The sequence below is a fragment of the Equus asinus genome, chromosome 1 (assembly GCF_041296235.1).
Source record: "Equus asinus isolate D_3611 breed Donkey chromosome 1, EquAss-T2T_v2, whole genome shotgun sequence".
NCBI classification, from domain to species: Eukaryota; Metazoa; Chordata; class Mammalia; order Perissodactyla; family Equidae; genus Equus; species Equus asinus.
The window spans coordinates 174189862-174208236 of NC_091790.1; the positions used below are offsets into that span (position 1 = coordinate 174189862).

The 18375-nt window shown below is 36.6% G+C and overlaps 1 protein-coding gene across 1 annotated transcript in view; it reads left to right on the top strand.

Moving 5' to 3' along the window:
• CFTR (CF transmembrane conductance regulator) overlaps nt 1-18375 on the top strand; it is a 165265-nt gene that overhangs the window by 31534 nt on the left and 115356 nt on the right. Inside the window, exons 2-4 of the mRNA XM_014838463.3 lie at nt 208-318; nt 4364-4472; nt 17919-18134. Of these exons, the coding sequence (XP_014693949.2) occupies nt 208-318; nt 4364-4472; nt 17919-18134 (436 nt within the window). The remainder of the gene's footprint in view (nt 1-207; nt 319-4363; nt 4473-17918; nt 18135-18375) is intronic.

Sequence of the window (18375 nt, forward strand, 5' to 3'; positions counted from 1 at the left end):
AGTTTGGAGGGGTTGGTATTTTATACAGATGTGTCCTGTAAGATATGAAGCCCTGGTATTTACATAAGTTGAATTATTTTATTCTCATATTTACACATCTACCATTTTCCACAGGCCAGAAGATTTCAAGGGGCATCAGATTCCAGGTCTACGTTGGAGACCCAGTCGAGTTAATGTTTCTCTCTGTCCCTCTTCTCTTTCTTTTAGCTGGACCAGACCAATTTTGAGGAAAGGGTACAGACAGCGCCTGGAATTGTCAGACATATACCAAATCCCTTCTGCTGATTCTGCTGACAACCTGTCCGAAAAATTGGAAAGGTATGTTCATGCACATCATTTATCAGTTGAAGAGAGAAATGAATTATTTAGAGAAGGGAGGACTGATGTATTGGAGGGCTTAACTCTTAAAATGGCATATTTAAAACAGCAACATCTTGTATTCTTGCTGAAGTCTTAACCAATTAAGAATTAAACAATGAAAGGGGAAGGATAAAAGAAATATAACCATTTTCCTGAGAAATGACTTTTTTTCTGAAAAATACCTATTTGAATCCTGAGAAGTTACCTGTCTTTAAAGAACATTAAGCGGATTTGGTGAAGATGGAAATAACATCTTTATGAAGCAAATTGTGTATCTTTGTCTCCAAAATCTTAGTATGCGAATAGAAATGTACATACTTGGAAATCTTAAGGTAATGGCTTTGGATATCAAAGAAATGTAAAAATTTCATATTTGGGGTGCATATTGAACGCCAAGTGTAGTGTCTCCTATCAGCCGCTCTGGGAGGAAAGCATCATCTCCGTCATGCAGAAGAGCAGACTGAGGCTCACAGTGATGATGTAACCATCCAGCTGATGACTGATGGAGCCGTGATCCTCCCCAGGTCTGCGTTCCTGGTGTGCCCAGCAGCAGTGTTTCCTGTTGTAAAGAAATTCTCAGAGTTTCTTGGGCCAGCCCTGTGGCATAGTGCTTAAGTTCATGTGCTCTGCCTCAGTGGCTTGGGGCTCATAGGTTCAGATCCTGGGTATGGACCTACACACTGCTCATCAAGCCACACTATAGTGGGGTCCCACATTCAAAATAGAGGAAGATTGGCACAGATGTTAGCTCAGTGACAGTCTTCCACAAGCAAAAAGAGGAAGATTGGCAACAGATGTTAGCTCAGGGCCAATCTTCCTCATAAAAAAAAAAAAGAGAGAAAGAGAAATTCTCAGTTTCCTTTTATGAGAGTATTGATTAGAATTCTTTTGATTGCCAGTGACAGAAACCCAGCTAACAAGCTTAAGCAAATAGAAAGAGGGAATTTATTGGCTCATGTGCTCTACCTGTGTGAAGGCCAAGGTAGAGGACTGGCCTTCGGGACTCAATGGAACCAGGGACTCAAATGCCACCCCATGGCATTTGCCTTGTGCTGCTTTTGTTGTCTCAGACTGACTTCCTCCATGCAGTGGGTCCTCAGAAGTCTTTGCTCATATCTTTACAGACCACAGAAGAAAGAGCTCTTTCTCCTTGGCCAAATGTGAAAAACCCCAGAGACTCTTGAGTCACAAGTGTTCCTCAGACCAACACAGATTATGAATAAGCTAGAGTGGGTCTTGTGCCAGCAGCACAAGGCCTGGTACCAGATGAAAGAAAGAGGGAAGTAGCAGTTAGTAAAAAAAAAGATAAAGAAAAAATAGCCACTAAATTATTGCACCAAAATAAAAAAGTTGAGTAGACTTGCAATTTGTTGAGCTGATTTTCATTGAACTTGTTCCTGTTTTTTTTTTTTTGACATTTTCATGGCAAAATAAGATAATCAACCTTACTTTTCTTGATTTTATTCAAAGAATTAAGCTAGCGAGAGTAGTAGATTCACATTTCCAAGATCAAGGACCAACTTCTATTACTGAGTACTGAGTGTGCATAAGTGCTAGGAAGGCAAGGATATTTTGTTTTTTGTTTGGATTGGTTGGGTCTATTTATGAGGTATCCCCAAGTGCCTACAATAGGGCCTGGCATATAGTAGGTGCTCAATAAATATCTGTTGCGTGAATGAATGATGATTGAATGTGAAATGGCTAGCATTATGTAAAAATCTATAACGTTGCAGAGATAAATTGTATAAACATAATACATTGTAGGTATATCAGCAAATTAAAAATAATATAGTAGATATTGAATACCTAAGTTCTGAATAGATGCTGAGGGGAAGATTAATTAGAGAAGGGCTAAGTTAATCAGAAACTGTGTACTCCAGATATATTTTTATTTGTGGCCGAATAAAGGACATACACTTGAATTTGTAGGATTATCTGGCCTAACATTTTTTTCTCCTCCATTTTCATTGTGTCCCCATATCAATTCAGTTTTGAAAATATACCTATTTTGTTTCAATTCAACAACTCTGTGCCAACCTAAGTCCATAAATTCTATCTTTATTATTTTTATCTTTATTTTATATCTTTTTCATCCTGTTGTTTCCTTCTTTTTTAATAAAATGTTATTTGGAATTTATTGAAACATTTTGGAGGAATGACATACCTTTTATAGTACTTTGTACCTCTATGCCCTTGGGAAGTGAGGCTGGCCTCATATTTCATAACTGCCTTGTGACAAAGGCCCTCGGGTGGTTACCACATGGTTGAGGTATTTTGGCGTATCTGGCTCAGTTTGATGCCCTGGGATTGAACCTTCTCATCACTCCTGTGTGCAAACCACACATTCATTTTATGACTGTAGCTAGGCTACAATTTCGATAAGTATAAAGCTTCTTCCCTTATGATTCAACTCTTGGTGTTTGGAATGCTTTGTGGGTCTGTTATGGTGCTGCTAGAACCACACTGCCCACTCTCGCTGCTAACTCTTCGCAGGCTACAAATTGTTCAAGTCCCACTCATTAAAAAAAATTTCTCCCACCTTGCCTTCCTCTCAGGTTATTACCCCATTCATTTTTTTTTTCTTTCATAGCTAACATTTCTCTGCTCTCCTGGTCTCTCCACCTCTTCACCTTTCCTTTACGTCTCAGCTCCCTGAAATATGGTTTCTGTGTCAACCATGTTCCTAAATGACATTGACCAAGGTCACAAGAGGTCTCTTAAGGTCAAATATAATGACATCTTCCTACATGACTTCAATATTGACCACTTCTTCCCACCCTGAAACCATTTTTTGGTAGATGTACCACCTTTCTTTCCTGGCTTTCTCATCTGACTCATTCTTCTCTTGAAAGAGAGGATGAACCTGTCTCCATATTTAGTTTCTTACCTGATTGTGAGTCACTGAATGATATGCATGGGAGGCAAGTCCCATGTGTGTGAGGAAAAGAATGGGAAAGAATGTGGGAGGCAGACAGATAGGATAGGGTAATTAGGTGTTATAGATAATGAGCTTCTCGGGGAAGCCACTGTCCACGCACAGAGACTGCCAAGCTTGCCCTCAGATCTCACTTCTGTGTTCTTCTTTTAGAGTGACTTGGAAGCACCTCTAAAAAAGGGGTAGTAATGGGAATAGCTGTTGGTGAGATGCAAAGCCTTTATCTAATTCTTGCCTTTGAAACTTTTCATCTCTTGCAGTTTAAAAATGAAGATGAGGGTAACATTTAGACTTATATTTTATCCACTTGGGAAGACACAGGGGGCTTTTCTTGATAGAAAGCAGTGGCAATAACTGAAATATAATCAGCTGATGAACCTATAGTATTTAAAAGAAAACAGAACATTTATTGATACCAGCCATTTTTCAGACTATTTACTTTCTATTCTTACCAGAAAATATAGAATTTGATTATATTCTAATTTTCCAAATACTTTTACTGTAATAAATGACTTTAGTAGTTGAAAAGGAAGTTGGATGATATTTGTTTCGTACCCTTACATTTAAAAACAAAGTCTAAATAGCAAGTTTTTCTGATGTTAAATCACAGGAAAATTCACCTGACGTTTTACCCTGTTTTTAGTTTGACAGTTAAATTTTGTAAAACCTACTACAGTTCTACATGGATGAAGATCGAGAGGCGAAGGGGAAAACAAATTAAATTTTGTTTATTGTTCCAAGCACAGCAATGTGTATTCTTAAGAGACATAGGTTATTTGTCCACCTGTTGCATTGCTTTTAAGAAGCCCAGAACCTTTCTTTAACACATATAATGTGGCCTTTTCATGAAGTCAACTCCCTGAAATTTGATATATGGCGGAGCACTGAATTTTGCCAAATATCTGACTGAGCGTTGGTGTTGAAAGGTCTCCACAAGGTTTTGTCTCTTCAGTCACTGGGTTAATCTCCTTGGATGTACTTGTGTGAATAAAACTATGTTAAGGGAAATAGAACAACTCAAATATTTGCATATGCAACTTATTGGTCCCACTTTTTCTTCTTTTGCAGAGAATGGGACAGAGAGCTGGTGTCAAAGAAAAATCCCAAACTCATTAATGCTCTTCGGCGATGCTTTTTCTGGAGATTTATGTTCTATGGAATCATATTATATTTAGGGGTAAGGATCTCACTTGTAAATTCATTATAGATAAAATAATTATATTAATTTTTATGATTACAGAAAGACTAGGGCAATCTGGTGTACAGCTGCAAGGACTAATCAGCTCCAAATATAAAGAAACCACTCAAACTCTGGTAGAGACAAGTAAAATTGCTTTGGAACTAAGATGTCCTGGAACACAGGTGGCAATTTACAACTTAAGATGGGTTCAGTACAATAAATTTCTTTTAAAAAATTTAGTTTCTGTGATCCCAAATCGCATTATCTTCCTAGTACATGAAATTGCTGGTGCCTTTATTTTTCTGCATTCAACAGGAGAATGTCAGGAGACAATGTCAGGAGGGAATTAGATCAAATTCAGCCAATTACATATATATGTTTGTAATCTTCTGAAATCATATCTGTGTGCTGAATTGTTTCAAGGGAAAATAGCAAAACTTTAAAATTTGGCAGCAAGGTGCTCTTGGAATGTGTGTTCTCAGTCTCCTTCATCATCAGTGTGAAGAGAGTGCATGCCTGGAAACCCCAGGCTTTGTGGTGTTTAAGTACAGCCTGAGATGGTCCCCAGCTGCTGTCAAATGTGACTCTGATCTATTATCTTTTACATCACCAGAGCATCATTTTGAATCCTTGGTTGTAACCTGTAAGAGGTGATGGCAAGTTGAAAACTTATTTAGTCTTCAAGTACAGGCTGTGCACGATATTTGCTTTGGGACGTTAGTACCATCTGGATGCATCTGTATTGTGTTCGTATAGGTCTTCATGCCTCTGAGAGTTAGTGGTGCTGCCATGATGTCTCCCAAAGAGATGCCAGACAAGTTGCATTGTTTAAGAATTTATAGTTCATGCACACCAAGAAAAATACACTAAAAATTTATTTTGACAAAGATGACCACATTTAGGTCCAGAATGTTCTTGATAATCTGGAAAAATTCTTCTGGCTTTTGAAATCTACCTCTCTATCGATCGATTGATTAATCTTTCTATTTCTATTGAAACCTGTAGCAGTTTGGGGGTGAAAATATTTTGTTCATAAATATGAATAAGGTAGCTGAAGAACTACTTATTTTTTAATATGTCTTTGAGGTGATTTTTCTCAATAGGAGCTCTCAGAGTTTTGGGAAACAATTTTATCCATAGCTTCTGGCTCTATTTGACTTAGTTTTTAAAAGTATGTTTTGCTGGTTGCTTTAAGGATTACATTCTATACATTTGAATCAGTGTATAGAAGTACAATTGACTCTGGTCCTATCATATGAGTGTAACATTCTCAATAAGTTCCTGTGGGTTGAAATGAATGATACTTCAAACAATTGTTATATCATGATAAAGATTGCCATCAGACTCCAAATTTTCCTTAGTCATGGTCTTCATCACACATTTCCGTTGATTAACATAAGCACTACTGAGTAGAAACTGGAAGAGAAGCCTTATTATCAAGCCCTTTTTATGTTCTGCCTGGCTTTTGAAATCATTTATCCACCAACCTAGAAGTTTAATGTGAATAAAAGTACTCACATAGATGTGAAAGTTTAGATGAGGCATGTGCACACAGACCAAAAGTTTACTATTTATTGAGTTTATATTTGTTGTTCCTAATCTATTCCAGGTTCAGTATTAAGCCTTTTAGGGAGATTATTTTATTTAATTCTCTCAGTAACTCCATGGAGCAGTTGTTATTTTCTCTAACATACAGAAAAGAGAATTGACATGCAAGGAAATTAAGGAACCTTCCTAAAGTCACACATATGGTAAATTTGAGTGATGGCCACGTGTCTTTAGCCCCAAAGCCTACGACTCTTCCATTATATTAAATTGTAATTGTTATGCAATTATATTTGTAATGATTGTATTTAGGTATTCAACAGAATGGTGACTCTAGTAACCAGTCTTGGGTCTGCTGAGTTTCTTTGCATCTTCTCAGGAGACACAGGTTAACAGAAGCTTGAAGGTGGAGGATTCTTCCAGGGTCATCTCAGGAGCAAATCTGAAGAAGGTTCATAGCAGGCAGCAGGATAAGGGAGTCAACTAGAGTCTTCTCATTTACTTATACTCAGAAGGAACTGTGTGAAATCTACCCATGAGCCAGTAGTGCAAAGGGGTGGGAGAAAGGAGTGGATGTGGAGAGGGGCTAACTTAGTTTTCAACTTCTCAAGCTTGAAAATATCCCACCAAAAGAAATCTTAAAGTCTTTCTTGGTGTATTAATTACCCATGAGTGAGAGTGAGGAGAGAGGTGTTCTTGAGCTAACTTCAGCCCTGGGCTATAGGTCTGGAACCAGCAGCGCGTTTGAAGGGCAAAGTTTATTTGCACCAGCTCAACTTCTTTTCATAACCAACAGAATATTGGTGAGGAAAAGAATGGATGGGAAAAGCAGCTGAAATGTGCATGGTGAGAAAGCACCATTTACATTGGCAATGACACAGGTGTAGTGAGGCTGTAGGTTTCCAGCCTTGTCGCAGAGAAAAGGCCTTGCCGAGGCTGTGCAGTTTTAAGTAGTAGTGGACATGTAGAAAATTCTAAAGAATTTAGGTAACCGTTGTGGTCATTAAGATGAGCGCAGCTTTTCAGGGCATCTGATCTCTTGGCTCCATTCTTTTTGTCGCTTCAGAAGAAAAGAAGGGGAGAAAATTTAGCCGTTAGAATATGACCTCTCTCCTCTTAAACAGCTATACCAATGACTTAGTATTTTTGGTATTCTTTCTGGGCATTCCTTCTTTCCTCTGTGCGTGTCATCTTGGTAATTTTTAAAGTCCATTAAATGAGCAACGATTCTTGAAGTTGCTATAACACTTCTCTTGGTACAAGGTGGACATACTTTCAAAATGTCCTGTACATTCTTAGTCCCTCTAAATGAAGATAATTGTGGTATAAAGAATATTTGGTCGGTTTCAGGACTGATAGAAAAAGTACTGTAAAATTTGCTTTTGATAGTGAAAGGTTAAGAAAAAAGGAAATGCCACTGTGAAGGAGCTGCTCTCTGCACTACTGATGTAATTTTAAATCCTATTAGCTATGGCCTCTCAGCGTTAACTGTGTGCTTGTTTTTTCTCCATCTGACTCAGCGACCAGATACAACATTGTCTTTAACCCTTAAGACTCCTAACATAGAAGAGAAACTACTGTTGAAAAACTGAGTGTGAGAGTCAATGAAGGATAGTCAGAGGGAAGCCAAGCAGAGGGAGCTCTGTAAGCAGATTACTGAGAGAATATGGTTGTCACAATACGTTTATTATGATAAGAAATTCGTAAGTGTTCACTCAAAAATATTCTTGATGCCTAAGCAGCCCTGGACATCTTTCCATCATAAAATTGGGGTACATGTCAGTGCAACTTGGGTCACACTACTTTTATTCATTAAACCCCAAGAAGTTTAAGGGTGTAAAGGAGAAGTCCTAGTACTCATGTTGCTAGAGTTCTCAAGTCCCCCAGTCTATGTTGCAAAGGAAGATCTTTGTCCCTTATGTTTTGACAAAGACATTAGGTAGGTGTTTGAATTCAAGCATACTGCTAGAGAAGGGAGAGTGTTTTTGGGGATCCTGCACACATAGACTCTGGCTTAGGCACTTTGACTTATGTCTCTTTCACCTCAGGACAGCTACCTCTAGCCAATCTTCTAGATGTCTGTCATGTCTTTCTCAGCTTCCTCTGCTATCCCACCATAGCCTGAATATTTCTACCCTCTACTAGAACCCCCATCTCTAGCACACATGCTGCACTTCCTTGTGCTACCCACGGCCTTCTGCATCTTCCTCTAGTTCCTGTGACAGGAAGATTTGGAAATTCACGGGGTTTAGATTTCTTTGAAATATAAGGAATTTTTACTTCAACCTTTAACGTACCCGGGAGCCCCACCCCAGATGATGTAATTTAATTGGTCTGGGATGGGCCCTGGGATAATAAATGGTATTCTTGAGAAGTTCCCCAGGTGATCTGTTTCAGGTAGACAAGTACCAACATTATCACTGAATGCATCTGACTTTTGCTAGAATCTGAGGTGAAGGGATTGGGGGTTGGTACACACAGAGAGAACTTTTTAGTTTGATTTTTTTCTTAATGGTAATACAGAAAAGTTTTAAAACGTAATATTGAAGATAAACTATTTTATGACATAAGGGCAGTGTTTCTCAAATTTTTATATGCATACCAACCCCCAACCCCAATCTAGCTAAAATGCAGAATCTGATTCAGAAGGTTTCAAGCAAGACCCTGAGATGCTGCATTTCTAAGCTCCCAGGTGAAGATCCTGCCCTAGCGTTGCACTTTGAGTAGTAAGGCCTGACAGGGTCATGGAAGAAGAGAAAGCTTAGTTAGCAGGAAGAGTTGTTGTGAAAAGATAAGTAGGCAGCCTTTATGGCCATGGAGCCCCTGAATAAAAGTGACAGGAATCCCACTGAACTAAAAAGTGACTAAGGGTTTATCAGAAAGTCCCAACGTTAACTATTAACTTTCTGCCTCTTCCTCTGGCGTTCCCTCTCAAGACTCCATTGGAGAGAAGTAGATGACAGGTGCATGGAGAGGGCAAAGGTATAGAAGAGGGACTTCCTGTTTGTCTTCCAAGACTGCGGCAGGGTGGATGTTACATCTCTTCCTGCAGAAACATTGTTATACAGATTGGTTAGGTGTTTACAGCACTATTTGAACAGAAAGGTGCTCTAAGAGCATTTAGCATTATACGTGCATTTGAAGGCTCACCTAGGAATCCAACGCCACATTCAGAAGAATATTGTGTCCAAGGCAAAATGTATCTTCTGTTGTTACATGTGAAATTTTAGAACAAAATCGATTTGTAAATTAGGAATTGTGTGTGATCGTGTGCTTATGACATCAAAGATCTTGTTTGGACCTCAGTTTCCTTAACTGTACACTTAAAGGGGCTGCAGTGAAGTGAACAGTCCCTATGATCCCTTCTACATTTTAAATTACGTGTCTAATGATATGGAGCCTAGAGAAATGGTCCTTATCTTAAATAACAGTGATGTTAACTTATAACTTGATTTGCTAGGTTGTTGTTCAACTAATCACAATGCTTGAATTCATGATCAACTGAGAGAGACCGAGGTCATGATATAACATTTTATTTTGATTCAGGGTTATGAATAAGAGGGGGGCTTTGGAGTGAAAGTGGGAAAAAAATCCCAGTTTACTGCTTACTAGCTATGTGACACTGGGCAAGTTATTCAAACTGTCTTTGACTCAGTTTCTTTAATTGTAAAGTATAGATAATAATAGCTAATTTCATAGAGTTATTGTGAGAATTAAACAAGTTAAACATGTGGAATAGATCCTGGTACATAGCAAGTGCTTCAGAAATGTTAGCTATTACTATATCTTTAAATAGAATCTCCACCTACCTGCGCAAATAGTCATATTATTCGCATTTGCTTATTTCTCTATATATGCTATAAGAAAGTCTTAAACTACTAATTTGATTTTTATGTGTGTGTGTGAGAAAGACTGGCCCTGAGCTAACATCTGTAGCCCATCTTCCTCTGTTTTGTATGTAGGATGCTGCCACAGCATGGCTTGATGAGTGGTGCTAGGTCCGCACCTGAGATCCCAATCTGCGAACCCTGAGCCACCAAAACGGAGCATGTGAACTTAACCATTACCCCACTGGGCCAGTCCCCAAATTTGATTTTTTATAGAGCACAGGAAAATGTTTGGCTGATGTTTAAAAATGATGCCTAGATTCTAAGCATTTCTTCAGAAATTAAAATTAATATTTTAACACATCTTCCATTATTGCATTTTCTGGATTAAATCTACTATTGCTGCTATATCAGCAAATCCAGGAACTTTTTCTTATAAAACATGAAGAATATGGCTTAGATTTCTAGTGAAAACATTGCTGGTAATAGTTAATGAATCAATAAACACTAAAAGGAAAATAACAAAGGCAAAACATTTGAATTAGACATGGAATCTAAAAGCGTGATTCAAAAGTAGGCAGATAGATTCTCGGTGTGGTGTATATACATTTTTTTGAAAACTACAAACAGTTGTGGCAATTAATAGGCTTTATTTTCTATGCTGAATATGGAAAAATTCTTCCTTTAGCAATTAGTATAAAGCAAAAAATTACCATCAGACTCTAGTGTATCAAGATAAACAGAAACTTGACACTCTTGTTTACCCTGTCAAAAACAGAATCTTAGGGGGCTTGCTTGGTGGCACAGTGGTTAAGTTTGTGCACTCCACTTTGGCGGCCTGGGGTTTGCCAGTTTGGATCCTGGGTGCAGACCTACACACCACTTATTCAGCCGTGCTGTGGCGGCATCCCACATACAAAGTCGAGGAAGATGGCACAGATGTGAGCTCAAGGCCAATCTTCCTCAGCAAAAAGAGGGGGATTGGTGGCAGATGTTAGCTCAGGGCTTGTCTTCCTCGGGAGGAAAAAAACCAGAATCTTAAGCCATTGCTTTGTATTTTGTGATAAATTCTGTGTGTTTTTACTTTCTTCCATTTTCTTGTATGCATATTTTCTTTTTATCATTTATTAATTATCTTAAGTTATATGTAATTTTACATTCAAAAATTTATTATTCTTTTAAGTATTTTTTATAGTTCTGGTTTAAAAATATTTAAGACTTAGTATGTGGCCGGTGCAGTGCTAAGCACTCATGATACATATATAAAAAGGCAAAGTTGGGTGGAGAAAGAGACTTATAAACTTTCAATTTAAAAAAAAAGAAAATAATCAAATCATTACTGAAAAATTTGCTGTCTATCCTTCCAGTTTCTTTTCCGATGGGAATATATATTTAATGAAGGGGGGTGGGTCATTACTTTACATAGTATATTATAAATCTGCTTCTCCTCTTAATGTATTGTGAATGCCTTTTCGTGTCATTAGATGTTTTTCTGCTTAATCATTTTAATGTTTAATGAATCATGTGGCTGTACCATAATTTATTTGATCAGTTCCTCATCACTGCATATTTAGATTGCCTCCAATTTTTTTTTACTGTTGTAAACAGTGCTTTAATGCATATCTCTTTAAAGCTAAACTTTAGCAGATTTTCAAACTGCCTTCCAGAAAAGATGTACTAATTTATTTTCTTGATGCTAAGGTATGAAAATTCAGTCCTCACTAACAATAGGTATTATCATTTAAGGAATGTTTCCAAATTGCTAAGTGAAAAAATACATTATCATTTTTCCTTGTATTACTTTGGGTTCCCAGTGAGTTTAAATAGTTTTTATGTATGAATTATGCATTTATGTTTCTTTTTTTGGATGTGAATTGCCTTTTCATGTTTTCTGTCTACTTTTATTTTGGTGTAGTTGACTTTTTCTTATTGACCTATGAGAGACTATTGTCCCCAGCCCATCATTTGTTTTTAGTGAGTTTTTGTTTGTTATTTAACAATCAGAAGTTTTAATTTTTAAAAGTTTTCTGCCAAATCTATACACCTTTTTTTTTGTTTTCTGCTTTTGACATCAGACACTTTTAAAAGCCCTCCCTTTCCAAATGTTGTAAAAGCACATATCTTTGTTTTTATTCCATCTTTTACACGTAAATATCTAATCCACTTGGGATTTATTTTAGTGTGTGTATAAGATAGAAATCTAATTTAAAAAATGAGTATCTAGTTTCTCCATCACTTATTGCATAATCTGGCCTTTCTCCACTGAATTAAAATGCTGTATTTTATTATATATTAAATTATTACATGTACTTGGGCCTGTTCCTGGATTTTCTAGATAAATCAGTCTATTTTTATATCATGCCACATATTATTATAGCTGTATAATATGACTTAATATCCAGTAATGTAAACCTTCTCACACATTGTTCTTATTCCTCAAATGTTTTTGAGTAGTCTCTCATTTGTTTTCAAATGAAATTTAGAATCATTTCATCCATTGATTCAACAAATATTTGCTGAGTGGATATTCTGTGCTAGGTATTGTGATGTTGAGATTGTGGCAAAAACTAAGACTGACAGTCTCTACTTTTATGGTGCTATAAGTTCACTTACAAAAAATCCACGTGGAATTCTGATGAAAATTGCATTAATCTTATAAAATAACTTGGAGGAAAATGTAATCTTTGCAATGTTAAGTTTTTCTTTTTAGAAAGTTGTCTCTCCATTTATTAGAGACTTTAAAAATGTCTTAGTAAAATAAGTAAAAAAAATGTTTTGTAAAATATATTTTAAGATATATATAATTATTGATATTTACAATATATCTTTTTTGTATTGTTACTATAAATCGGACACTTATTTAATTGATTATTATGCTTGGTATATGAGAATCTATTTTCTTAGTATAATTATTTTTTAAAGCTCACCTATTAATCTCTTGATTCACTTAAATTTATTGTATAGACAATTGTATTCTATGCTGATAAGGATTCTTTGCTTCTCCTGTCCAATATTCATAGCTCAATTATTTTTCTTGTTGAGTTATATTGGCTAAAATTTCCAGAAAAATGTTAAATTGTACCAATAGCCTGTATTCCTATTGTTTGTGTTTTTCTGACTCTAAAGGTAATGTTTCTAGAGTTTTATTAATTATGGGACTGATTATTGTTTTGAGGGAAAATTTCTTTCTCAGGTAAATGAAATATCTGTATATTTGAGTTTATTTAGAACATTTATCAGAAACAGATATTAAAGTTTTATCAGATTCCTTCACAGTCGTTATTGAGACAATCATAGTTTTGTCTGTAGTCTATTGGTATTCTGTTAATTTATTTCTCAATATTGAGAAATCTTAACTTCTCAATACTTTGCAAATAATGTGCTGGTATTCCTGAGATAAGGACATATAAAATATATTAAAATGAGTTGAGATGATGATGATGATGATGATAATTTTGCTGACTACATAAAATAGGAAAAAGATGTAACCTCAGAAGTTCTTCAACTAATCATTCTACTTGTATTAGAAACAACTGTGCTTTGGGTTTGGATTATAATTTTTAAAGTAAAGTTATTTTGGGATAATTAACTTAATGTAATTGCAAGCCTGAACCAAGTTTCCTATTTTTCTCTGAACTTTCTTTCATAGTCTGAATATCCACCAGACTTCCCCATCTCTAGAAACATCTGGCCCTGTCCCAGGTAGAAGAGAAATGGCTAAAGGATTTAGACTCATCCACAGTGACTTTGAGCTCTGATCTGGAGGATCCCATGAGAGACCAGATATATCCCCTGGGAGGTATTTTCAGGCTTCCTAATTTTTCTCTGTGAGGCTGATCTAAATTGAGAGTCAAGATTATTTCCAGCAGGAATACAGTCACTTGTGCTGTTCTCTAACCTGACCCCCTCTGCCAAGATAGTCTTCTGAGCTCACACTGTTCAGACCTGCGTCCCTCTGAGTAGAAAATACCCATAGCAGTGGCAGGAATGGGCCAGGGCAATTGCCTAAGGAATCTTCAACCTCTGCCATGGGACTCCCCAGACTCAGATCATATAATCAGAGATGTTAGCACTGGAGGGGACCTTCAAGATCAGCTTGCTCCACCACTCAGTTTATCAGTGAGGAAACTGTTGAGAGAAGGGAAGTAACTAAGATGGCACAGATTATGTAGGTAACATGCTGGGATAAGAACTTGGGTTTCATGACTTTGAATTCAGTGTTCCTTTCACTGTTGTGCTGACTTAAAAATTGGTATCAAGCTTCTTCTATTATCTAAGTGAACCGTAAGTGAATTCTATCTTGATTTGTGTCTGATAAAAAGTAATAAAATATTTAATCAAATTTTCAAATAAATTTACATTCCTCTTCATTACATTCAAGCCTCAGTCTGCTTGCACTATTTTATATGGTGGCAAGTTGGGAAGTTTCTTGTGTCTATGAAAATAATCTGAGCAACAGGGTACACACAGCTTTCACACACCAAGAATATAGGACTATGTTTCTCCCAGTCGTTACAGGAGTGATTTTTGTAAAACACTGCACTTCATAGGCTGAGCTAGGTATCAGTTACTATTGTTTTTCCTTCCAAATAAAAAATCAGGTGATATTTGTAAATGGTTCCACTGTAAATATTAGAGAATATGCTGCTTAAAGCAGAGTAGGGAAAACTCTAGAAGAAGGTGTTTGGAGTGTGGATTTTGTCCTTAAATGTTGACAGTTCCATGTGGTGGTGAGGTTTATGTTGCTTTGCTTTCGGCAGATTATCCTATTATTGGAATTTTCTCTACTAAAAAGAAACTTCGTTTTTTTTCTGTGAACATGTACCCTCCCAGAGTAACATACCAGTGTCCTTGTGGAATAGCCATTGTTGCTCAAAGGACAAATATGTCCTCTTCTGGTTGAGGCAAGGTGACAACTAAGTGGTTCAGTAATGACAGTTTGTGGAATAGATGTCTGAATCAGATTACCATACATTTTACTTGTTTTGTTATAAATTGCAGCTGAACAATAATTCAGCAAATGGTTCGATTGTGATAGAGATGACAGGTTATGGAAAAAATATAATGGAAATACAATGGCAGCGAGTTCAGTTCAAATTGCTCAATAGGAAAAAAAATAAGCAAGCCTATACATTTCTAACTCCAAATATTCTGTGTACAACTCAATTGCTAAAATATTTCTCTTTTTCCTCAGAATGCTCTTTCCAGCATTCTGTAGATAAGAGTTACTCCTTAAAAGTACGTAATGTGGTGTTTATCTGTGGTTCTATATTCTTGGATATATTATCTATTAGGAGAATATATATATGGGTTCTGGAAAAAGGAGAAAGGTGTTTATATACTAAGTATGATATAAGCAATTGAATTCATGAGCAGCAGTCATAGTTCACGTTCTTTCAGTTATTGTCTTACAATGAACAAGAAATGATTTTGATCTGATATGCATGATAAATATTGCGGCTCCTTATTCTCTGCTTCATGGCCATGCACAATTCTTCCAAGAAGGGTAGCACATACAAATCCAGTGCCCTTGACTGCAACTCAAGAGAGCATTTTCGCCCAGTGCAAACCCACTATTAATGGAAAAGTAAATCAAAGTAGATGTGGTATTGACATTTGTCTATGAAGAATAACATAATATGGAAAAATTCTAGGATAAAATATTGATCTAAAAATAGTTTGAAGATGAAATATTGCCACTGCAAACACACTATGAAAATTTATATTTGTAATACAGATTTATTTATACGTATAATTTCAAAGCCAAGATTTATCTTAACTGCACATTTTCCTAGTTTAAGAAATTATTTTGAAATAAAATTATCTACTCTAGAGAATGTTTGGCATGGATCCATGAAACTTAATAAAAACAACCAGGGCAGCACTTGCACAGATTGTAATAGTCTAAGAATGAAAACAAGCCATCTGTCCCAACAGAGGGCAGTGGGGCAGATAACCTGATTTATTCACAGGATGTCATGTTGAACACCACTTAGAATAAATAAGATAGATATACAAGTAGTGGTGGAGAAAAATGTCAAAAACAGAATCTTAAGTAAAAAAAAAAAAAAACTGTGAAAGCACAGTATGATGGCCTTCATGTAAAATTTTAAACCTCAAAAATAATTCTCTCTATATATTCTGAAGATGGATACATGTGTAATAAAAGTACAAAGCATGCATAAAAGGATACACACCAACAAGCAGTGATTTCTGCGCTTATTTATTTTTTAAAAAGCAAGTGCTCTTCAGCAGATATGGCAAACTATTAACGTGTTATAGCTGGATAGGAGGCTAGCGGTTTTCTTTTCAGCACCTGTCTGTTTGCTATAATTCAAACATATTTAAAATATGGCTGAGATGAGAGAACCCTAATAGTCCATGTTTGTGATTAGTTTGGAAACTTCTTTTAAAGATTTGAATCTTTTCTTACATTCAGAGCCTTGGTCTACACAGTTAATTTAAGATGAAGTAGTGAATATAAAGTATGGAACGAGCAGCTACACAAAGCCAATGGTCAATCACTGACAGCTCTATACAGGTTAAGATTCCTTGTGGGGATGAAGTTGATCTAGAAAAGTATTTTCATCTATTGAGAATGAGATGGCTGGTGGTATTGGGCACTGAGGTTTAGAAAAGACATTGTAGAAAATGGAAAAAAAGCAATTTAAGGGCTAAGGGAGAGTAATGCTGAGCAATACTGGGGAGCCAGTCTGCCTCGAAAATATACGTTTGAAGTGGAATCAATTATCATAGTATCATTTCCCTGCAGAGTTTACCCTCAGATCCCCATTTCACTAGGCCATCATGAAATAAAATGGGAGATTATGTGTCTTTCCCTTTTGAAGGTAATTTAGCAAGCTGGCTTAGAATTAGGCCTCCTGAGTTCAAATCTCTGGGTTCAAATCTATACTTATATACAGTCGTACCTCAGTATTCATGAGGGATTTGTTCCAGGCCCCACCCATACCAAAATCTGCAGATACTCCAGTCCCTTATAAAAAATGGCATCTTATTTGCCTATAACCTACGCACATCCTCATGTGTACTTTAAATCATTTCTAGGTTACGTATAATATCTAACACAATGTAAATGCTATGTAAATAGTTGTTATACTGTATTGTTTAGGGAATAATGACAAGAAAGAGAAGTTTGCACATGTTCAGTACAGAGGCACCCATCATAGGCCTTTCAATCTGCAATTGGTTGAATCCATGGATGTGGACCCCATCCATGGATTCAACCATGGATAGATAAGAGAAGCTGACTATATTCAGGAGAAGCGGTAGTGAATTTAAGGGATTTGATTGAGTATTCAATTGAGGATCTGATGAAGTATACTTGGAAAACACAACTTTGGTCCTCCCTTCTTAACTCATAGGTCTTTGAGGAGTTGGTGTATCATTGGAAACTGGCCTGAGGTTGATGTCTGATGGCATGCTCCTTCCCTGAAGTCCATACCTATGCCAGACTGAAGGACATGCCATCAGAAGTGACTGCCTTTAAAGAGCGCCAGTGCCTGCGTGCTCCTCCCTCCTGTTGCCAGCTCCCCTTTGTGGTTGCCTTGAGACGCTTGGTGCATTCTGGAAATAATTCCACTGTTCAAAATTTAAAAGTTCTGTTTTGAAATCACATCAAGACACTTGGTCTCTTTGGCCTCAATTTCTTCACCTACGAAGTGAAAATAATAATGCCTACTCTGACTCCTAAAGTTGTCATGAAAATCAAATGAATAATATTTTATAAACTGTTAAGTGCTGTGTAGATGTTGCTAACCAACGTGCCACTCCAGAAATGACACCTTCACTTTAGGGCCACTGTTCACTTTTTAGTCAAAAATACCTCATACGTAAACTTGTCTCCAGATGACTTTTGCTATAACCAAAAATCAAATCTTAATTCAAAGAATAAAGATACTAAAAATAGTATCAAGAGTTTCATATATGGCATGGCCCTCTGCGGAAGCCTGTTATAAGTCCTCCTCTAAGAATGAAACTTAGGTTGAAATTGTGAGCGTGTTTTATGAAAGGGAAATCAAATTTCATGTCTCTGTTTTTTCCTCTTCTGCAGGAAGTCACCAAAGCAGTCCAGCCTCTCTTACTGGGAAGAATCATAGCTTCCTACGATCCAGACAATGAGGCGGAACGCTCCATTGCAATTTACCTAGGCATAGGCTTATGCCTGCTCTTTATTGTGAGGACGCTGCTCCTGCATCCAGCCATTTTTGGCCTTCATCACATTGGAATGCAGATGAGAATAGCTATGTTTAGTTTGATTTATAAGAAGGTAACACTTCCTTGAGCAGTCTCCGTACTTGTAGTGGTACCATATTTTAAATGCCAAGCTGGTGCAAGTAAGGGATAAATGCTGAAATCAATTTTGTGTGCCTGAGAAATAAATGGCAGCAATAATTAATGTTTCTAATTTTTCTTGATAATTCAGTTTACTTCAATGAATAATTATTGAGCACTTTCTATAAACTGCCGATATTATAGATTTCATTTTTGGTTTTTTCACTAGTCATGTC